This window comes from Eriocheir sinensis, chromosome 8 (assembly GCF_024679095.1).
Source record: "Eriocheir sinensis breed Jianghai 21 chromosome 8, ASM2467909v1, whole genome shotgun sequence".
NCBI lineage: Eukaryota > Metazoa > Arthropoda > Malacostraca > Decapoda > Varunidae > Eriocheir > Eriocheir sinensis.
In genome coordinates this window covers 21,624,183-21,647,546 of record NC_066516.1, presented here as the reverse complement: position 1 = coordinate 21,647,546, position 23,364 = coordinate 21,624,183, and the positions used below count along the sequence as shown (strand labels likewise).

At 54.1% G+C, this 23,364-nt stretch overlaps 1 protein-coding gene across 7 annotated transcripts in view; it reads left to right on the top strand.

Annotated features, from left to right (window-relative positions):
- The window catches only part of LOC126995681 (nuclear hormone receptor E75-like), a 94,664-nt gene extending 71,723 nt beyond the window's left edge, over positions 1-22,941 (top strand). For 4 of the 7 annotated variants that reach the window (XM_050855452.1, XM_050855455.1, XM_050855453.1 and 1 more), the window contains exons 3-5: positions 6,963-7,107; positions 15,380-15,618; positions 20,311-22,941. In XM_050855452.1, the coding sequence (XP_050711409.1) occupies positions 6,963-7,107; positions 15,380-15,618; positions 20,311-22,188 (2,262 nt within the window). In that variant the 3' untranslated portion in view covers positions 22,189-22,941. Of the gene's footprint in view, positions 1-6,597; positions 6,789-6,962; positions 7,108-11,215; positions 12,040-14,063; positions 14,515-15,379; positions 15,619-20,310 lie in introns of those variants that run through there. The other 3 variants (XM_050855458.1, XM_050855456.1, XM_050855457.1) reach the window with 3 other exon arrangements.
- Positions 22,942-23,364: the final 423 nt, after the last annotated feature.

The following is a 23,364-nucleotide window of genomic DNA, read 5'->3' as shown; positions in this document are numbered from 1 at the left end:
GGGTGAGGGGGAGCATAAGGGGAATGAACTGTAGTAACCTTAACACAGTATGTAGGATAGCGGCCTCTCGCTGTCCCTCCGCCCTCAGCCAGGACTTAAAATTTAGGTCATGGAGTGCCTGAAGCGACCACACCTGCAACCATAAAGGAATAGTAGTAGTAGTAGTAGTAGTAGTAGTAGTAGTAGTAGTAGTGGGGAAGAATGACAGTAAAAGTCGTAGTAGTCGTAGTAGTAGTAGAAGCAATGAGGGAAGGTGGAAGTAAAAGTAATACAAGTTAGTAGTAGTAGTAGTAGTAGTAGTAGTAGTAGTAGTAGTAGTAACAAGGGAAAGTGCGCGGTGTTCCCTCTCCCACTCGCTGCCATTTATCTTGAGCGAAACAAAAGAGAAACGCATCATACATCGCTAAAAGTGAATGTATTGGCTTTGGAGGTCTAAAAAAACAAACGACTGGCGATATAACACACACACACACACACACACACACACACACACACAAAGGCAACAGGAACTTACTAGCATGATTTTCCCTTTTTATTCCTACTCTCTCTCTCTCTCTCTCTCTCTCTCTCTCTCTCTCTCTCTCTCTCTCTCTCTCTCTCATATGTATACATCTGACAATTCCCAAAATACAAACTTTACAACACACAGAAATAAAGTTTAAAAAATTGCGCTGGCTGCCTCGGGTCGGGTCGCTCGCCCCCGTCCCTAAGCCACTTTCATTTATACATTTATTTTTGTTTGCCATTCCGTTTTGAACTTGTATTTCTAGGCAGCTGGAGTTGTGTAATCCGCATGTAACTAGACCAGGGAGAGCAGAAAGTGGATGAGAAGAGGCAGAGGAGTAGGAGGAGGAGGTGGAGGTGGAGGGGGATGGTTGAAGAGGAGGAGTGAGTGAGTGGACGAGTAGTTGAGTGAAAGCCTAGACCATGGAGGGGGGGGAGGGGGGGTAAGGGGTAAGGAGGCTTCACTTCCCTCCCTTTAAACTTTCGCTCGGCGGCAGCTCAGTCGAAAGTGGCTTTGCAATGGAGAGTGGAAAGAAAGTGAAACAAAAAAGTAATTATCAGTGTTGAGCAGTTGTTTGTGCATAGAGGGCGTTTTGCGTTGAGAGAGAGAGAGAGAGAGAGAGAGAGAGAGAGAGAGAGAGAGAGAGAGAGAGAGAGAGAGAGATCACACTAAAACCCTCACTTGCATAGTACAGTTAATGACAAACCTTCATTTAGAGGGGAAAATATTCGAGGAGAAGGAAGAGGATGGGGAGAAAGGGGAGAGTGAGGGAGAATTGGGGCAGTTTTTGTGTAAATGTCCTGGCTATGTGGGGCGGCGAGGAGGGGCGGGGGGCGGCGGGCACTTCTCCCCCTCCGCCCGCTCATCCCCAACCTCCCCCTTCCCCACCCTCCCCGCGCGGCACTCCACCAGGACAGTGCCGGAGGGTCAGTGACTTGGTGGATGGGATGGTGCCAAGGCTGGGTTGGGGGGTTGATGGTATCTAAGACTCCTCCTCCTCCTTCCCCGCCTCCTCCTCCTCCTCCTCATCTAGCCTTTCAATATGCTGCTTTCTTGTCAGTTGCCATTTTCCCTTTGGCTGCTTATCCATCTTTGTTGACCTTCTCTTTCGGTAATTCCACACGCGGGGTCAACAACTTCCCGACGAGGTGATGTGACGTATGATGGAGGGAGGGGGGGGGGGTGAAGGGGGGAATGAGAGGGCGGGCAGGTGGGGGTAAAGGTAAGGGGGGTTGGGGGGTGGTCTTACTCCTGGTGATATGATAACAAACAACCCACGACGTGACCCAGTATTTCCTCCGCCTTATCGTACACACAAGATCAACGTCCCGACCCTCCCAGAAAGCTGAGTGCGCGTGTGTGTGTATGTGTGTGTGTGTGTGTGTCTGTGTGTGTGTGTGTGTGTGTGTGTGTGTGTGTGTGTGTGTCCTGGTTGGCGCCCCCCTTTCTCCGGGGCGTAAATAAGCTCCCCACCTCCCAAGCTTGTCCCCTTTTTCCACCCACCTTTACGTCTTCCTTCCTCCCTCTCTCCCTTTCCTTCCTCTCTTCCTCCCCTTATGTAGGCAAGACCCACACGCCCCTGTATACCTTAACAAGAACCTTCTACACACACACACACACACACACACACACACACACACACACACACACACACACACACACACGTTCCCAGTTTGTTTACGTGCAGAGTACAAACGGACATAACTAAAGAAGCGCTAAAATGTGTAAAGCGTTTGTTTACTCTTGTCCTGCTTACCTTGTGTGTGTGTGTGTGTGTGTGTGTGTGTGTGTGTGTGTGTGTGTGTGTGTGTGTGGTGCACTTTCCCTCTCGCGTTCAGAAGGACATATGGTCGTAGTATGTGTTGCAGAATCCCACGTCCTTAACCACCACCACCACCACCACCACACTACCCAAGATCTGCTCCAAATTACAAGGAAAATAGTCGAGTAGTTTAATACCCTCTGCTTCCCCTTATCCCCGCTCTCTCCCCACTCTCTCCCCACTCGTACTCTTCTTCCTCCTCCTTCCTCCTGCAACACTCCCTCCCCCCCACCCCGGCACGTGTCCACAGCAAGGCGGGTTATGACCTCGCAAAGTAGTCCCTTTCACGAAAATTGCCGTAGTATCCCTCGCTTCAGTCTCTCTGCCGGATGGATGACAAACCAGGCGGCCCGGGTGAGGCTTGGAGCGAGAGGGTGAGTGACCGAGATGTAGGTCGCGCGGGGTGCCAGGGCGGGGGGGTGGGGGAGAGCGAGCGGAGGGGAGGGAAGAAGGGCGCGTGTCGGGGTGCCGGAGGTCTTTTTATAGAGCGAAGAGCCGAGGAAATGCCTTCATTCGCCATTACGATTATTCCCGATAACCTGAGGGACTGATATCGATGCAGCAACCCGCCCATTGCCACGTCGGGGAAGGAGGGATAGGCGACCCCGGGAGAAAGGAGGGAGGGAGGGAGCCAGGGAGCCGCACGGGATGGCACCAAGGCCGCCCACCGCCCCTGTTGCGACCCGGCGGGAGTCTCACTTTCTGGCGTCTTTTGTTTTGACCCAAGAAGACGCGTGTTGCAGAGCGTAACACTTGCAGCCCGGGCCACGTCGCCGCCGCCGCTGCCGCCGCCGCCTATGTATGCGTGTGTTTGTTTTGCCCTTCGTCAGCGTCCTTTCCCGGGGAGGCGAGTGAAGGGCCGTGGCAGTTCTTACGCAACACCAGGGTCGAGGGCCTGGCGAGGGGAGTCTTGGAGGGGAGAGGAGAGGATGGGAGAGAAGGGAGAGGAGCCTTTCATGATGGGGAGGAGGAGGAGAGTTCAGGTCGAGTTCAGGTGGAAATACCATCTTTGTGAGCCCGAGTCATTACATTAGCGCGGCTCCTCCCTTCTCCCTTCCTCTCCCTGCAGGGGCATGGGACGGATGGACGGACCCGCTGCTCCTCTCGAACTAAACTAACGGGACCTGTACTTTTTTTATGCCTCTTGTCCTCGGCCAGTTCAATGTATCCCTAATAACACGATATCCGGTGGGTGGGCTGCCGGGAAGGGGCGGGGGCGGGGGAAAGGGGAGTCTGGGGAAGAGGGGCCGAGCGGGACAAATAACAACCAGGTGCAGCTCCCCACAGGTGTCACGAGGTCATTGCTTTGATCATGAGTGCCAATACGCTTTTTTATCTTAGTTTACGAGGTCGATCACCCTTGGCTTTGTCCTGGAGAGCTTATCAGGCCGTCGTGAGGGGGTAAGGGGATGGGAGGAAGGGGAGGACAAAGTGGTGAGGGCAGGAAGGTAAGGGGGCGGAGGTGAGGGTGCGAGGGAGACTAACGATGTGGTGATCCATCAGAGGAGGAGGACGAGGCGTGTGATCGCGGAACAAAGGTACTTCGATGATGGCAGAGGGAAGGAGGGAGAGAAATGTGCCTCCTCCTCCTCCTCCTCCTCCTCCTCCTCGCCTAGTCATCCTCGAGGCATCTCTAATAATTCCACATTGTTCGCCCCTCACTTCCCCTTCCTGCCCTTCGTTTCCCTTCCCTACCCGCTATCCCCCTCCTTTCCTTTCTTGCCGTCCCCTACTACCATCTACCTCCCCTATCCCTCCCTTCCTTCCTCTCCTCTGTATACCCTCTCAGACATTACGTAAAGGATGACAATTTGCAGATGCCCGTTATGTCATTTTTCTCCTTCCTTCTTTGGGATCATTGTCATCATCGAGCAGCGTCACGCCCCCGTCAACAGCGCCCCGCCAAGGCAGCTAGCGGGACTGCGGGTCGTTGGCTGGCGTGATCTAGTTAGCAATATATCCTTTTGTCCTCCCCGCCCGCCCGCCCGCCCGCTTGCCTGCCACCCTGCCTCCTCTTCCCACCAGTACACACACACACACACACACACAGTCACAGGCCACCGCTCATAACGTCACGGAAAGAGTAGAAATAGGAAATAACCATGAGTCTGAGGGGGCGAAGAATGAGGGGAAAAGGTGGAAGAGGAAGAAGACGAGGAGGAGGAGGAGGAGGAGGAAGGTAGACTATAGAAAATAAATCGTCGTTACATTTGGAGATCAGGAAGAATGTTAGAGAGAAGGGAAGCAGGTAGGGAGGTTAGCAGGTAAGCAGGCAAGCAGGCAGGCAGACAGCATCTTATCTGCCTCTCATTACCTCTCCGGGCCACCGCCGCCACGGACTTTCCCGCCGCCGCCGAATTGCGTAAGGGTTTCCAGGAGGAGCCGCGAGAGTCGTGCTGGGGAGGGGGTGCAGGCGGAGGAGGGGGGCGGGGCGGTGCTTGGGGGGCGGGGGAAAGGACGACGACCCGGGAAACAGCGGCAACTCGTCCCGCTACACCCCTCCCCCCTTCCTCCTCCTTCCCCCTCCCGCCTAACACCCCCTGACTCCTCCTCCCACCCCCGCACTAACACCACCACCACCACCCCCTTCCCCTATCAATGACGCGTCGCCCCCGCTCCTCCTCCTCCTCCTCCTCCTTCCCTCTTCCTTCCTACTTTTTTTTTTTTAACCTGATGCTTTCTTATTTTTCTTTCGCTTTGTTTTTGCGATACATTTTTCATTCCTGTTTCTCTTGGGTGTAATTTTGCGTTCTCTATTATTTCCTCCTTTCGCTTTCCTTCCGCTTCGTTCCACCCCTTCTACGTAGCTGTTCCCTCCTTTATTTTTTCCTTATTTTACTTTCCATCTACATTTCCTCCTCTTCCCCTTCATTTTACTTCTATTTCTCCTTCCTTTTATTGCGACTTGAGTTTTTACGTCTTTGTTTCCACGTGGCGCTGAGGTTACATCACGAGGGAGCGGGGGAGAGGCAGGGGGAGGGGAAATGCGGTCGTGAGGAGGAAAGGCGAGAGGAAAGGAGAGAGGGAAGGTGAGGGAGGGCGAGTGAAGGGTGTAAGGAAGGAGGACACTGACCCGCTCAGGTGAGGTTTAAAAGGCATTAATAACGGCAGGTGTGGAGCTCCCCTTCTCCTCTATGCTCTCAACCCTCCTCCTCCTCCTCCTCTTCCTCCTCCTTCTTCTCCGCTTCCCTCCGTCATGGTGGATGGTGCCCTTGACCGGAGAGAGAAGTCCCCTCCACCCTCCTCCTTCAGTCCCTCCCTCCCTTCCTCCTCCCTCACCTCCAGCTATGTCCTCTTCTCGAGTGTGTATGTGTGTGTGTGTGTGTTGTCCTCGGTCTTTATCTTAATAGAACACACCCACTGTTACTTTAATAGAGGGGAGGGAGGGAGAGAAGGAAGGAAAGGTATGGAGAGAAAAAAACAAGGTGGAGGAGTGGATAGAGAGGGAGAGGGAGTAAATGGGAAGAAGAGGTGTTTAGGGTGGACTTTAGGAAAACGGGAAAGGAGTGTTGTGTGAGGGGGGGTAGGGGGGCGTGGGGAAGCTGGGATGGTGTGAGCTGCGTGGCCGTCTGTCATTGGTTCGGTCTTACGGTACTGTGTGTGTGTGTGTGTGTGTGTGTGTGGGGCTGCTCTGCTCCCCCGACCGTGGCTTGTAACGCACCAGAAGAAAGGAGGAAGAGGAGGAGGAGGAGGGGGGGGCGAGATGAGGTGACGCACACACGGAGGAGAAAGAGTCGGGGGGAGGAGGAGGAGGGGAAGAAAGAGGAGGAAGGGGAAAGACTCATGTGAAAAATCGACGTTGTGACATGCTTGTATTTGCGTTAACATATTTCTCCCGTCTTTTATATCGTGACGCTTGGCTCGTTTCCTCCTCCTCCTCCTCTTCCCCGATCGGACCCTGTTTCCTCCGCGTACCGCCCGAACCCTCCAGACGCCCTTCATCATCACACCTGTCAGTCTCCCTCCTTATGGTCCCTCTGCGCACAATACCCTATAATCTCCCCTACTCGTACCCTTCCCTCGCCTCGCCCCACGCTGCCCCGCCTCGCCCAGCCTCTACCTCCCCCTCCTTGTTAGGACCGAAAGCTCCCCACAACGGGTTTTATGCGTCATGGCGTTCGGGGAAATCTGGCTCCTCGCTGCCGAGAACCCGCCGACGCACGCCTCAAGTTCACGGTCAGGAGTGCACACACGCGTCCGTCCAGAGTCTTGACGATGGCATTTCCAGGAGGAAGTAAGGTTGCTAAGCTTATATAGGAGGAGGCGGCCCTGAGGATTCTGTTTGGTGTCGTCTTCCGTGGGGTGAGCACTGATCAGGCAGGACCCATTGGGCACGTGGAAGAAGGGGAGGAAGGAGAGAAAGAGACAACAAAACATCTTCGTGAGGGAGGCTGCACTGGGCTACGGTCCTCCGAGGCATTGTGCAGAGTGCGCCCCAGGAGACAAAAAGGGAAACGTGAGGTAAATTGAAACACTCCCATGGCTGAGTGAGAGGCTTCCGGCCCGCCGCGGGGAGGGCATTAGACGGATGAGGGCTGACTGTGTTTCTAAGGTTAAGGACGCATTCAAGTGTGCTTTTCATTTTCTTGATTGTAGCGTTACTAAAGTCGCGTTTTTTCTCTTTGTGTCTTGCAGGGATTCTTCCGCCGCAGCATCCAGCAGAAGATCCAGTACCGCCCCTGCACCAAGAACCAGCAGTGCTCCATCCTGCGGATCAACAGGAACCGGTGCCAGTACTGTCGCCTGAAGAAATGCATCGCCGTTGGCATGTCTAGAGATGGTGAGTGTTTGCCTAGACTTTGCCACGTCGCTGTTCCCTCATCCATACCACACCACATAGCACTAATTCATCTCATAACATTCTCTCTCTCTCTCTCTCTCTCTCTCTCTCTCTCTCTCTCTCTCTCTCTCTCTCTCTCTCTCGTAGCCATCCATGCGGCATAAGGCCTCTGTTGTCATGTCTAAGTAGGACAACGTGACTTTGTCGGGTCAACAGAGAACGCCAGACCAATGCCCTGCCCCGCCTGGCTTCTCGGGATGCTATGAGGCTTTGTCCTCGCCTGCCGGGTCAGTCTGGTGCCCGTTACTCCGCGTTGTAGAGTGGGGCATGCCAGGGTGGGCAGAATGGACTGGGGGTGGGAGCTGCCTGATGTAGGGCAATGAAGGCGCCAGAGAACAAGGTCTTGACTTCTAGAGCAACTTTTAAGATTCAGAAGGAAGAGTCGCCCTCCCTGCTGCCCCCCTCCTTTCCTCTCGGCCCCACCACGCCCTCGCTGCTGAGGAAGAAACCCAACTGTGTATGAGATGAAGACATTCTTGCATTCTTTCTCAGGAAGTGAAAATGTTCGCTCTGACGTATTTTCACAGAACCGATTCAGGAGAGAGCACACACACACACACACACACACACACACACACACACACACACACACACACACACACACACACACACACACACACATCAAAACAAATCATCGCTCCCACGCCTCGAGGTGCCGCGGAAGAGGAAAGGGTCGAGGAATGTTTACTGAGGGCAGCGGGAGGTCAGGTCACGGGAGGGCATTAGTTCCAGGGGCTGGTCCGCGGCGTCCAAGGTCACCTCTCGGGGCCGGGCAGGACTGGATTACCGCTCTTCGTGGGCACATAACTGGCCCGGGAGACACGCGGCGGGTGCTGGCATGCAGGAGGGGCGGTGGGGGTGAAGGGTGAGGGAGGAGGCGGGAAGCGGTGTGGCTGGTGAAGGTGACCGTGGGCAGGTGGTGGGGGTGGAGGAAGGAGGAGCCCACCTTGGCGCCCACGGCTACACCTCCCGCTGCCCTGTGTCCGCATGACCCCGCAGGTCACGCCCTTGTTGCTGATGCCAACACTGCGGCCTCTCCGTCTATTTTCCTATTTTGCCCAAGGATGGATGGTAGGAGAGGACCGAGGGGGTGGGGAGGACGCCTCGTGTACGGGCATCATGAACTTCCGCGGAGGGAGTATCGGGAGTGATCTGGAGCGTGCGAAGGAGGGAGAGGGAGGAAAGGAAAGATCTTAAGCAAACAATGACATCCAGGAACTAACTGTAGCTCAGGTCAGGCCCCGGTGACCTTTCGACCCAGATGCGCCTGGGAGTGCTGTGACCCGACATTCTCCTTTCATTCCCGCCTGACCTCCTATCACTGGCACAAAGAACCACGCGTGTCAGTCTTGGCGGCGACTCGTATGTGTCGCCTCAACTCCCGATGATGTGGCATGAAGTGGAGGGAGGACGGGAAAAGTGAGAGAGAACGGCAGAGGTCAGGTCGGGAGGGTAGGAAACTTTTGTTTGGGGTTATGGCATCACTGGAGGGGGGAGGCGGTGGCAGGGCGACCTCACCAAGCTTGCTAGACAACATGATATTCCCTGCGTGTGTGTGTGAGTGTGTGTGTAATTGTGTGACCGGTCGGAGAGGGTGCTGATAGTACTCTCTCTCTCTCTCTCTCTCTCTCTCTCTCTCTCTCTCTCTCTCTCTCTCTCTCTCTCTCTCTCTCTCTCTCTCTCTCTCTCTCTCTCTCGGCACAAAAGGACTCTCATCTAGTTACTATACAATTACGTAATCACGCCAAACTAAGTTGCTGCCCTGCCTGATGCGGGATGAGAGCGGGCGAGGTGGAATGGGATGGGGAGCGGCGGGGGTGGGTGGAGGCTGTTGGTGTCCCGGACGTGGCTGCCCCGCCTGTCCGTCCACAGTCGTAGGTGACCCAACAAACAGTGCCACGGGTGACCCAAATAACGGGGCACACACGCAGTAGAGGGAGTCTGGTGCCGGGAAGGGGCAGGAAAGGGGTACTGGGGCGACCCCGCAGGGTGAACGACCCGCCCGCCCTCCCGCCTTTCCTGCCCCCCTTCCACCCCCTCACTCCCTTCCTCTGCCCCCGACTCGGAGTGATCCAGAACCACCACAGGATAAGCCCACTCGATCCGCGGCCCTTGAGAGGCACTCGTTGCTGATGACGGAAAGGAAGAAGCGGCGGAGGAGGAGGAGGAGGAGGAGGAGGAGGTATTGGTAATGGAAGTGGCCCTGACGAAACCAGCTCCTTTTCAATAATTCATCACGGCACTCCTGCGTTACAGAGCTGCGCCAAGTCCTTCCCTCTCTGGGTATGGAAAAAAACCCAAAAAACAAATAGAGGGAAAGGAAGGAAGAGAGAGGTAGGAAGAAGTGCCTCCTCTTTGCGTGTTTCCCCCCGTTGACGTAGATGTTATTACACCACAAGGGGGAAGGGGGGGGGGGAAGTTGCCGGGGCGGAATGGAGGAAGGAGGCGATGACGGAGGGAGGAGAGAGAGAGAGGGAGAGGGAGGGAGAAGAGGAGAGAGTAACGGATTCACCTCCAGATTCTCTCTCCGTGTTATTATGCCATCTCTTCTCTCCCCTTCCCTCCCCCCCCTCCCCCTAAGCCACGCCGCCCTCCTTCCCTCGCCTCCCCCCCCTCCCTCGCACCCGCTCACCTGTTCCTCGAAGGGGTGCGGGGGTGGGTGAGGGGGCTGTAGGGGCGAGGTGAGGGGGAAGAGTGAGGGTGAGTCAGTGGCCGCGCTTGACCCGAAGATTCTAAGTTACACGCACTTACGAACACACACACACGCCCACTCTCTCTCTCTCTCTCTCTCTCTCTCTCTCTCTCTCTCTCTCTCTCTCTCTCTCTCTCTCTCTCTCTCTCTCGTTTCCAGTTACTCTCGCCGTGTTATCTCATCGCTTCCCTCCTCCTCCGCCTCCACCACCCCCTTCTCCTCCTCCTCCTCCTCCCCCTTCTCCTCCTCCTCCTCCTTTCTTTCTTTCATTTTCTTTTTTATTTACTTTTCCGAATCTCATGTTTTCCGAACACAACAAAAGCTACAACCATATTAATGAGATGGGCACGAGAGAGAGAGAGAGAGAGAGAGAGAGAGAGAGAGAGAGAGAGAGAGAGAGAGAGAGAGAGAATAAAAGCGAGGGCGGGCGTGGCAATAGGGAAGGTCAGGCGCCGCGAAGCAGAAAGTAGGAAGTGAACACGTCCGCTGAGCACACCTGAACTCTCCGGAAAATTCCTATCACTTTTCAGTTCTTCCCTCTCCTAATCCTCCTCCTCCCCCTTTCCCTCTCCCCCTTCATGTCTCCCGGAGCAGCAACGCCTTTCATCACCGCAGCATGGAACGTGGGTGTGAAGAGCGGGCGGCAGAGGCAGGGGCGGAGGAGGATGAGCCTTGTAGGACGAGTCAAAGGCATACAGTAAAGCCCGCCGCTGCTGCTGCGACGCGGTGCTCGTTCCTCTCGGCTGCTCCCTAACGTTTGTCAGGCTGAAGGAGGGGAGGAGGACTGGTGGTGGTGGTGGTGGTGGTGGTTACGGCCGGGGGTGTTGTAGGGGCGGGGGGGAGGAGGTGGAGAAGAGTCAGAGGGTCTACTCGTCAGCCTCCATTACCGCTGCTCCTGGTGTCACTACTTCTTTGTTTACTGTTTACATTACTACCACTTCTTCATCCTCTTTATCTCCTCTAACTACTACTACTACTACTACTACTACTACTACTACCACCACTACCACTACTACTACTTCTGCTACTATTATCATCGCTGTTAATAGGTGTATCAATGGTAGCAATAGTAGGAGGATGAGGGTAAAGAAGAGTGGACACATTAATAGCAGTAGAGATAATAATTATAACAAAAGAACTATAATAATGATAATGCAAACAATGAAAGTGATGATGATGACAATAATAATAATAATAATAATAATAATAATAGCAACAACAACAACAAAAGCAGTAATAGTAGCGTTAGTAGTCGTCGCCAGCCTCGCACACGTGTTGCCGCGCGTCAATGCTTCCGTGGATCATGTGCAATGGTTTGTTTTTGTATCGAAATCCAGCAACAAAAAAGACGACGTCAAGTGTAAGGCATCACATAAGAAAAGTGTGTGCGCGGCAGGAGTGTGCGGCAGCGAGGTGCGAGTTGGAGCGACATTAGGGCGAGGAAAGTGTTGGTCTGGGAGGCGATATGGCCCTTACAGCCCGGCCTCAGCTGGGGCCTGCGGCTGACCTACTTGTGGCGTGAGTTGACGCCGGTGACGTCACGCGGTAGGAAAGTGAAGGTACGGGTGGATGACCTGACGGTGCTCGGCCCCCAGTACCGCCGCCCCTTTCGTCGCGGCTGCACGGAGCACCTCCTTGACGCTCACAGCCTGCTGCAGAGAGTCACGCTGCTTCGTCTGCCCTCTGCCATACACCCACTGCTGCACTTAGAGCCTGCTGGTCGACGCTTCAACACAGCAGCGCAGCTCACACGACCCTTCCTGTGTCGCGGTGCTTGTAAGCGACCAGTGACTGTGTGGATTTATTTCCTCTACATTCAGGAGTCAGTGTTTAATTAAGGAGAGTGGCACGAGTGGTTGACCAGTCCAGGAATATTGTCTCCAAGCTCCTACAGGCCCCCTTGCCGAGGCTGTGCCCTATTCGCAGGCTAACACGCAGCAAATTGTCTCAGTAAATTGTTTCCAGTTCTGTGGAAGGAATATCCTGTTTGTCAGTGCATAGAGAACACTCACCCCGTGTTGGTGAAAGTGCACCTTCAGCCGATCACTTTCCACATGTGCAGTGAAGTCTGTCAGTGAAAAGACTCATGTTGCTGCCGGATTGGTGGTGCCTACAGGCGCTGAACGCTTTGAGTAAAGCCAAAAGTGTCCAGCTTCCCTTCCCAACGGCCCGCAGGACTGGTAAGTGTCTCTTCAGTCTCTTGTGTTCAATACTGTGAGTGATGGCTCTCTGAAGCTGGTCTGAGGCAGAGTTGTGATGCAGGTTCACCGTGACTGTGTCCATAACAGTATCCTTCCATGTGGCAGGTGATTGAGTGGTTACCCTCAGAGGTGAGGCAACGGGAATCATTGCCTCGCCTCGAGGGATAACAACTCATCTGTTTAGTCAAGGCTGCCGAGGAGGCGTTGCGTAACACCCCTAGTATGGCACTGGCTACGTGCGCCACCCGTAGAGTTTAGTGCCTGTCCTCCCAACTCCCCCCCACCAGGCAGTGACGTATCCCCCCTGAGGGGACACGTGCTCTCTCTCTCTCTCTCTCTCTCTCTCTCTCTCTCTCTCTCTCTCTCTCTCTCTCTCTCTCTCTCTCTCTCTCTCTCTCTCTCTCTCTCTCTCTCTCTCTCTCTCTCTCTCTCTCTCTCTCTCTCTCTCTGTGTGTGTGTGTATTCATATACATATATATCAGAGCTCGGTTGTTGGTTCAGTCACTTAGTCGGTACACAATTCATCGTCCACTCACTGGACAAGTCATGTGTCTCATTAGCAAAGGTCACTCCAGGCTGGCCGGTGGAGGCGCTTCAGAGCAAATAATGATAAAGTAGAATCTTATATCTCAGGAAAGTGTAAGGGAGGCTCCTTTGTGACGCTTTGTTAGGGGCGAGGCAGCCAGGAAGGTGAGGAGGGAGGGAGCATCTCAGCCTCGCTCTTATTTCCCATTTTCTATGTGGCGGCGGGGAGGGGGAGGGTGGGTGGAAGCGTGGCCCTGTGTCTGCACGGGAAATGCCAGGGCCGAGTGTGCATCACGATAACGAGTCAGTTCCTTGAGCCGCCCTTCCCCCCTTGGCCCCCTGGCCCCCGCCGAGCTGAAGGGTACACTCGTGCCTCCTTCTGTCCCTGTCACGCCCGCGTCCCCCACGGTCTCGCTCACAGTCTTTTTGGTACAACTAGTAAGGCGGCAGTCCTGATATGTTTGTTCTGCATTGTAATAATGAGGCACTGTAAAGGTACCAATCATTTTCAAGTCACTGAGCTCAGCTTCATCTCATCCTCATAAAAATATTAAGTTATTCCAAGATGTAAAATGAACCCAGTACCTTCATGGCTTCGTGCAAGGGAGTATATTTTTGCCTCCGTCTGCCCTCTGACACAAAGCGTATGTCTGGCCCGGGCGGAGTTGCTGCTGCCTCCCTCACCCTAGCCCCTTGTTCCCAGGGTTCAGAGACCCCTTAACGATCGCGCCAGTCGTGTTTTAGATGAGGGGAGCGTGGAGGCGAGCGCCCGAGGCGGCGAGGGGAGACTGGGTACGGGGAGAGCTAGGTATACCAAGGTTCACTGGTGAGGGTGAGAGGCAGGAAGGAGAGGAATCATCGAAGTGTTGCGTGCACTTTCTTCTCTCACACAACTCACACTACTCAATCGAGGGAATCGAGTTTATTCACTGAACCAGGTGAGCTTAGCTGGATCTGAACAAAAGTGGGACTCATTTGCACAAAAGTTGTTGCTTCCTTTTTACTTGAGAAATGCAGAACTTAGGGGCCTCGGGGCGTCCCCTGGATCCGTGCTGCAGGGGCTATGGGGTGCAGCACACACGGAAGTACGGCCGCTACCTGCATCGAGTCGCACTTCCCATTTCCGGTGTTGGCGTTCAGAGGAAGGCGTAGGTTTGAAGGTGACCACCGATAAGGCCACAGCCAAGGCAGACGCGTGCGGCGCAGCGAGCTAACCCGGAGTTTCGACCTTATGACGTCAAGGTTAAGCCTAGAGTCTCTCCCTTCTTCTGGTGCTCTCCTTGCCAGGAATGCAAAATACTGCCACAATTATGGTAAGGCAGGGAGTGCCACTGATGGTGGAAAGTGCCTCTTGTGCCAATATGTCATGCAGTCGATAATGACAATGAAAGCGAGTGGTGGTTGTAGTAAGAGTGAGCGTGGCGGGGAGGTGTGCAGAGCGGGTGAAAGTCGTGTGCGCGGGGTTGCGGCGGCGGTGAGGTGGCCTGTGTGGCGGGGGATGGCGGGAGCGACCCAGCCAACCAGCCCCGTACTCACACGCTCCCAGTCGCTCACTGAACGAGCTCGTGAACGGAGGAGTAGGTGTGGACGCTCTCTTCCACTCTCTCTCACACGCACCCCCACATAGTTGGATGTTTATATAGCCAGCGACGCCTCACCTGGAATACCACATTCTACTGGAGTTTCAGTGACTTAAGGTGTTGCTCCATACCTGATACAGTGATCAAGACGTGTGCTTCTTAGTGAGATTTTGAGTGATCTTTGGTGCATCAAGGAACACTTTGGCTTGTGTTTGTGGTAGTGGTGTTGCCGCTGCCCCTGTGGATTGTTGTGCTTGTGACATTCCTACATCACAAATGAAAATGCCGGAAGAAGATTTACCTATACTGAAGGGATTATTACAACATGGCGTGGCGCCACATTACATGAGTAAGTTTCGACTTGTTTTCTGTGTTGGGCTGTAATGAACTCTGGTCGAGGCGGGAGGCGGGAGGCCGCGGCACAGTGGCGTGAAGACCGACGCTAGTCACACAGTATTCGATCGATTGTTAGGGGGAGGAAGTTTGATCAATAGGGCAGGTGGTGAGTGTGTACTGAAACACTCCACTCTGACTCCAAGCCAGGCGACGCTGCTCATGCATCTGAACCATAGCCCAGCAGTGATGAGATTAGAGCGTGGATTTTATAGTTGGCTCTACCTGTTGACAGAAGAAAGGAAGGACAACGTCCATAGTGTCTATCTGTGTGGTTTATGTCAGGAAAATTAGCAGGGTCGGACTGGTAGAGGCAGGAGTGGAGAGCCACGTGTGGAGTTGCGGGTCGTCGGCCGATTGTAGCGAGGGGAGGCAGGCGGTGGGAGGGGACAAGCCCTCCACCAGCCTCTCCCGCGCTCCTCACTTCTCACTGACTTTACATTTTATTTAACTATTTCCTACACCATGCTTACACACATCATCTCCAGTGTCGGTTCACGTGCATTAACACTTGGGTGCTGCTGCTCCCCGCCCTACTTAGCAGCTTGGCGGGGCTTCACCTCGCACCTGGAGAAGGGAGGCCACAGGGAATCACTGATAGGTTTGTGATGGGACATGGGCTTAGGAGCCTCATTCAGCAGGGGCTTTACTCAGGATCACGTGTTGTGTACCTCAGTGTGGCTGGTGGTATAGTGAGTCATGCCGTTGCAGCCATTCTCATCTAAGCAAACTATGACAGCCTTGCCACAAAAAAGTGCAAACTTCACTTCCATTTCATATTGGTTCTCGTATATTAAATTTTGTTTTTCTTTCTTCCTCAGCCGTGCGCTTCGGGCGGGTGCCCAAGCGAGAGAAGGCCAAGATCTTGGCAGCCATGCAGAGTGTGAACGCCAGGTCACAGGAGAGGGCAGTGTTGGCTGAGCTGGAAGACAACACCAGAGTCACCGCCGCCATCATTCGCGCCCACATGGACACCTGTGACTTCACCCGCGACAAGGTGGCACCCATGCTGCAGCAGGCTCGCGCCCAGCCATCCTTCACACAGTGCCCGCCGACCCTGGTGAGTGTCCTAACCACTCTGTTTGGGGTGTTAGCTAGGAAATTAGTGATTCACATGCCTGCAGAGATAGCTTTAGGGAAGAGAGTAATCATCAAGTCAGAATTCTGGGTTGTATTATTAAGTTTATAGGATCGAGGATCAACCGTTAGGTTTATAAGGACTAGGGGGTTCATGAAACTAAGTAGTCAAGAAAGGATACTATGTCAGGTTCACTCATGCTAGAGGGGGGAGTTCCTAGGAAGGATACCCAGGACCAGCATGCACTCAAGTGTTGTAGGTAGCCGGTTCACGTGTTCTCGTTTTCACGTTCAGGGAGAAGCCACGCCTGTACAAACTTCCACAGATGACGACAACATAAGATGATATGGCTTAGACCCCCCAGCAGGATACTGGGGGAGGCGGGGCTGGCAAGGATGATAGGGAAGGGTGACAGTAGAGGCTGGGTGTTTTGTTTTTATTTCCAGTTGATAGGATTTCCAATCGTATAATTCAATATGTTGCGTCATAAAACATTGTGTGGTGAGGTAACTGGCTGCCCCACCTGACAACCAGCGGAGCGGTGCGGCGGTGGCCCGACTCACCCGCACCGGGGTTCCCAAGGTCAGGGGAGTTCAAGTTCACGGGCTGTTATCTGCAGGAAGCCGCTGCCATGACGCGATAACCACTGATACCGACAACGAACACTCTTGAGCTCCGCCTCTATCAGCCGTCAGTTCGAGCTACGAGCCTGGCCTGGGCATGGTGTGGGTGTAGGGGGAGGGGGAGGGCGTCGGCTGGAGAGGGGGGCCACATTCAGCCTTTGTGACTCGCCCTAATGAGGTGACGAGTTGCGTGTCGGGGCTTAGCGGTCAGCCAAGGTCGCGGCAGGGACAGAGGAAGAGGGAGAGGTGGTGGGGAAGGGTGATGTGCCGGTCCGACGCAGCAGCACGCGGGAGGTGGGGTGTCGCCAGGGTGGGGACGCGCAACAGCCCTGATTACTCCGGATACATCACGACCATATGTCATTAGCAGAATGAAACGACCGGTCATCCAGTCTACGCATCCCTGCCCTCCCCCCACTCCCCCGCCCAAAGCTGTTGACGTAACACATCCTCCCCTCCACTTCCCCATCGTGATCTTTCGCTCCCACTCTCCCTCCACATCCAAAGCCCCCTCCCGCTCCCCGTCCCTCCGCCCACTTACATAACCCTCCTGGCTCTGCTCTGCTGGACACCGAATGCAGTTCATTGATGCTTCTTCACCCTCGTGTCGCGGGCTGCTGCATGGTTCTGCGCCAGCCCAGTGGTGGTTGTCGCACACACACATACAATTTTTGCCCCTTAGCTGTCACTGAGCCTAACGGGTCTTGGTTTAATCAGCGAGCTATTTTTGTCATATTAAAGGTGCATTTTCTTTGGGCTCCACTCCCCGTGTTGCCAACGCAGGGCAGTGGCGGGGCCAGGCCGGGGTGACAGCCGGGACGCGGCACGTTCAGACCGGAAATACCGGAGAAAGGATAAGCGCGGGTGTGTGCGTGCGCGCGTGTTCCTTACCCTGATATGACGTCGTTCATAACCTTGGACTGGGTCGCGTAGAGGGCGTACCGGGATCACCCCTAAACCTCCCCCTCGAGTCTCCTCACCCTGTCTCGACTCCTTTTGCACGCCCACTGTCCGGCGTCTGGTCCTTGATGACAGCACTGAGCCGGTCACATCACTGTCATGTCCCTGGCAAGGCTTTGTTTGATGCTGCAACTCGGGAAGAGGAAGAGGAGAAAAAATCATCGAAATTCCTAGTCGAAAGAACTTTGTAAAGCATTGTCGATTGCATGAGTTTCCCGAATTAGCAAATGCACGTCGGAAACGCCCAAGGTTGCATAGCCTTTGGCGCCTCGAGTCTTGTGGCTGCCGAGATGGTTGGCCAGCCGGCGGGTAGCTTGGCTGCCTCGCTGTCTGCACAACTGCCGGTTAACATCTGGTGGAGGCTTACAAGGACAATGTTATGGACTAGTGGGCGGTTGTAAGATAGAGGACAAGGGTTGAATAAAAGGATACGAGGGAAAACAGACTGAACAAAAAGTGGGTACGATTTGATGTAGACAAAAGGTTAATGTTCAGGGTCAGGAGAAAGAGGTTGTTTGTTCCTGCACGAGTCGCAGTGATGACCTGACCAATATATTAAGTAGCCTAGTCATCGGGATATTTTTCTGACGATGGATGTTGAGGGTGGAAAACCTTAAAGATGTACTAGGAAACCAAGCGTGTTAGGGGTTCAAAGTCGAAGGAACAATTTCGAGGAGTACCATTGACACAATCTTGCACAAAGATATTGATCGGACGCCAGGGCTCCGCGGGTGGCTGCAACAGCGTAGGGAGAGGGATACAGCGACGGGAAATTCTTGTGACTGCTGTTCCAAAGCTACACAGCAGTTTCCCAGACATCTGTTGCCGCGTAATTAGCCAAACATTCCCGGGGCAGGGGTTTTGGTGTCTTGTCAGTTTAAGGCGTATGTCTCATGTAATGAATGCAGGCCCCCACGATGTCTCACATATAGACAATCATCTTGACTCATCATTTAGAATAATTGGTTCAAAGCAGCACGCATCAATATAGTGACGAGTAAGTGGCTTATGGAGTGAACCGTGGGGGGCGACGAGAGTCCAGGTGGCGGTCCTGCGAGGAGACTGAATGGGACCGCCAGCTGAAGGCCAGGACAAAGTGAGGCTGACGCAAGGGTCTGTGGCGTGGTCGATGCTGGGGGCTGGGTTTGGCCAGAACCTCGCTACTACGTATGGGTGAATCTCGCTACGCCACAGACATCTTGCTCATGACCCCTGCGAGCCCCTGTGGGTCAGAGAGCTTCTGGCAGGCAACGGGTCACCCACGACATTGAATAAGTCGCATTAGATATTGGTATTTGGAGAATAACACGTGGCGAGTATTTAATTTCAAACTGCGGCCTTGGTGCGCCCGCCCGCTCTGTCAAGGTCACCGAGCCCGCCAAATATACCCGCCAAACAAGCGGCCACGCTGCCAACCAGTCATCCAGCTCGCCAGTCACCCCGCCGTCCTCTCTTGGCACGTGACTAGGGAAAAAGTATTTTTTTCATAATGGATCATTGCAAGAGGTTTCAAGATGTAAAGAAAAAGATTACCAAACGTAACGTCACTTGTATCTTGTCGCATGGAGGAAGATGGGAGAGTGCGATTTCATATATTATGCACTCCATAAAAAAAATTTCACTGTCATTTCTGCAAAATGGTGCTCCCGAGCCCCATGTTGCCGCTTCACACCCCAGCCAGACGGGGAAGCATCCTGAGCGCGGTGCTCCAGATGTCAGACGGTCCGCAATTTCCTCCCGCCCCGCCTCCCTCCCTCCCTTTGCCAAACGTATGGAGGGAGGTAAACCAACTTTCTGTACTTTGTCACATCTTGCTTCCACACGTATACATTCCCTGCTAGATATAACCTGCGACGTGTCCCCGAGTTAGTGTTATGACGACTTCTATGGGAAGCGTTAGGGAGCGGCCCTTTTTGCTGACAGCTGCACAAAGACCTCGCTTGTAAGGAATATGAGGAGGCGACGCCATGGTCACCTGCACTGCAGCATCGGACAAAGATAACCTCTGAGGAGGGCTGGCTTGGCGCCATCCAAGGGACTAAGAGCGTCAGTTGAAGCGATTTTGCTTAACGACGCAACAAAAGAAATGAATATGCAATAGTGTAATGATGACATTCATGGCATTAATATGCAGCAGGCAACAAGTGGAATAATCAACAGAGGGCTCATTTCTGCACACTATTACTAGTTTCACCCGACACGCTACTGCCGTTTACATACAGACAATTCGGTTAACCACACCTTTATATTTAACTTATTCATCTTATAGGAAAACAACATTTTCCTGATATGAACATGAAACACCCACACAAGATCACTCTCAAATGTTTTGTCGTCCCCTCACGCTCCCCAAACGCATCACCTTGTTCTTTTATTAGGTCTCGTGTTGACCACTTAATATTCTGATGGCAAATCAAGGCAGCTCTTGAGTTTGTAAATTGTTTACACGACGTATTATCGAGGTGATGATGTCGTCAGCCTGGCTCCGCCCCTTGGGGTGGCCGGGGATACTCCCTCGAGGGTTATCGGAGGTTGTTTGAAGGTCGGGCGTAACACTGGGTTATCAGAGGACACGTGAAGGACATCCGCAAACAGCGCCTGGCCGCGGAGACTGGACGCTCGCTGTCTGGGCAGAAATTTGCCCTTGGAAGGGGTGAAGGAGGATGGGTCTGAACCCAGTCTATCATTGTGCAGCGTTTAACTCCCACACTGATGGGGGAATGAAGAAAGGGGAGGGGGGAATGCATATGCCGGCCGCACGCTACTCGCTGCGTGTTGGCAAGGTAAAACTTAGTTACTCAAGTCATTCTGATCATAATTATAAGGCTAGTCAATCAGTATGTTACTCCTTCCCTGGCGTGCTCTGGTCTTGGGTTATGTATTTGGCTAATTGGGAGGTTCCAGGAATGTGCTTGAAGAACAGGAATGGGGGGGGGAGAGGGGCAGGTCACTAGGATATAAAGCTATGCAGGATGTAGCCTTGTCTTTGAGGGTACTTAATTTTATCTTAGGAGGTATTTATTTTGTGATATAATCCCTTGGCGCAGCGAAAAAGTTCCAGCAACTAACCTTGTTTTCTTTTCTTCCTCAGGCGTGCCCACTGAACCCCATCCTTCCTCAAGCGTGCCCACTGAACCCCAGGCCAGTGCCCCTCCACGGCCAGCAGGAACTTGTACAGGACTTCAGCGAGCGCTTCTCACCAGCCATCCGCGGTGTCGTGGAGTTTGCCAAGCGCTTGCCTGGGTTCCAGCAACTGCCACAGGAGGATCAGGTCACGCTGCTCAAGGCGGGAGTGTTTGAGGTGCTGCTGGTGCGCCTGGCAGCCATGTTCGACGCCCGTTCCAACACCATGCTGTGCCTCAACGGGCAGCTGCTGCGTCGCGAGGCTCTGCACACGTCAGTCAACGCACGCTTCTTGGTGGACTCCATGTTCGACTTTGCTGAGCGCCTGAACAGCCTGTGCCTCAGTGACGCAGAGCTCGCACTCTTCTGCGCCGTGGTCGTTCTTGCTCCCGACAGACCAGGTCTTCGCAACGCAGAGCTTGTGGAGCGCGTGCAGAGGCACCTTGTGAACTGCCTTCAAACTGTGGTATCCAAACACCACCCAGAGAACCCCAGTCTGCATCGCGAGCTGTTGGCCAAGATCCCTGACCTGCGCACACTCAACACGCTACACTCTGAAAAGCTACTCAAGTACAAGATGACTGAGCACACAGCAGCCACATCAGGACCCTGGGACGACTCACGGTCTTCCTGGAGCATGGAGCAGGAGAGCAGCGTTGGCTCCCCATCCTCCTCCTGTGCTGCAGATGAAGCCATGCGCTCTCCAGTCTCCTGCTCAGAGTCTATGTATTCTGGGGAATCTGCAAGTTCCGGTGAATCCCTATGCGGCAGCGAAGTGTCTGGCTACACAGAGCTGCGCCCACCCTTCCCGCTGGCCCGCCGCCGCCACGACAATTCCGAGGGCGCCTCCTCCGGTGACGAGGCCACAGAGTCACCCCTCAAGTGCCCCTTCAGCAAAAGAAAATCCGATAGTCCGGACGATTCAGGCATCGAAAGTGGAACAGACCGCAGCGACAAGCTCTCCTCGCCATCAGTCTGCTCGTCCCCACGTTCGTCAATCGACGAGAAGAGTGAGGAGGACCGCGAGGAGGACATGTCTGTGCTGCGCCGCGCCCTGCAGGCTCCCCCCATCATCAACACAGACCTGCTCATGGAGGAGGCTTACAAGCCCCACAAGAAGTTCCGTGCTTTGCGTCGGGAAGAGGAGCCCCATTCCTCCCAGCCCACCCCTTCCCTGCTGGCTCAGACCCTGGCCCAGCCTCCCCAAAGCTCCTCCTCCCTCGCCGCCACCCACTCCACCCTGGCCTCCACTCTGTGCAGCCCCAGCTTGGCCGCCTCTCACTCCACCCTCGCCAGAACTCTGCTAGAAGGCTCAAAGATCTCTGAAGACACCATGCGACGAGCTGATCTCCTGCACTCCATGATTATGCGCAACGAGGTCCGAGAACGGTTACCATCTGGGTCCCGAGTGTCCCCAGCCCCATATTACATCCCACAACCCGCCATGGATCGCCTGCAACTTCCAGCCTCATCATGGTCGTGCCCATCTTCGAGGGGTGCCAGCAGCAGTAGCAGCGGAAGTATGAGTCCTATGCAGCCCACCGTCACGGCCCAGCCGCGTGTCCATCTTCTCACAACACCCACTCCGTCACGCTACTACGAGCCCAGGATGTCGACAACGCCAGTGGGCCTCGGGGCGCAGCCTTCACCATCTCCAGACGCACCTGCCCCGTCGCCATCACAGGGCATGGAGATCCAACATACTGGCATGGGCGCTCAGCCCCACCAGAGATCGTCCTCATCGCCCATGGTCGAACTTCAGGTCGATATTGCAGACTCGCAGCCGCTCAACCTTTCCAAAAAGACGCCGCCCCCAACCCCCCAGGAGTTCATTTTGGAAGCGTAATGTAGGGTTGGGCAACGCTTACCCGAGTACAAAGCCACTATGTGGCCCGATATTCTCACTCTCAGGCGGACTGATGGAAGAAGATTAAGCGAGGAGCAGAAGAAGCGGTGGCAATCAGAGAGACAAAGAAGAGAATTTTTTACAATTGGAAGAGCGCAAGCAGCCGCCGCAGTGTGCGAGAGGGTCCTGGAGCACGCGGTGACGCGGTGCCCGACTCGGCAACGGAGATTGTAGAAGGGGTGGCGCCGCCTGCTCCCGACCCGCCCGCACAGCAGCACGTCGTGTACAGGGGGCGGGCGTCAGTCTAAACCCGCCCGCTTACTCGGGCCGCCTCAGGTGGCCCTGAAACTGGCTGCCCGCCCCACCCAGCTTGTGAGGCGGGAGGCACAAGTCCCCGCCGGGCGAGAGCCTAGTGATGTACCTAGTTCAGTATTCATCGCCTCATGCTGCCTCACCCTCATGAGTCTCACCCTCGTGGACCAGAGTCACCCTCATTTCTCATCGCTCATCACTCATTGCTAGATCTCGATGTCATTATTATTATTTAGCCGTGTCTGGCGAACTGTTTGTTATGCCGTCATCTTTATTATTATTGTCAATATTATTATTGCCATTGCATCATGCTAGTTCTTACTGTAATCTTATGAACATAAGTTTGTCATAACAAATAGTTCCACCGTGTGCTTGTATGTACATTTTTGTAATATTTGGGAGTTCAAATTTTGAGTCTTAAAATAAATGTGCAAAGAAATATATATTCTCTATTTATCCAACATAGTCTTAAAAAGGGAAAACAAAAAAGAATAATAAAATGCAGAAGGAAAGCTCACAACTGGTGCCCATCCACGGAGCGTGGCAGAGGCAAACAACTGAAAAACGAGCAGGACCTAGAAGTCTGCCACACACGAGATACATGTCAGTAATAAACACCACAAACCAGAATGGTAACACTGCTCATGAGAGAGAGAGAGAGAGAGAGTAACTAAAAGGTGAAGGAAGGTAGGCGGTACAACGCCATCTGTGGACGAACCGCAGCCATCCCTGTTCGAAGCTGCTTCAGCATGAACCCCGAGGAGTGTGATCCCTGAGCGGAGACAGCCACGCAGCCAGTCTTCCGTCGACACCGAGGGCAGAGGACCTGCGCGAGGTAAGAAGGAAAAAAAAGGAAAAATCACA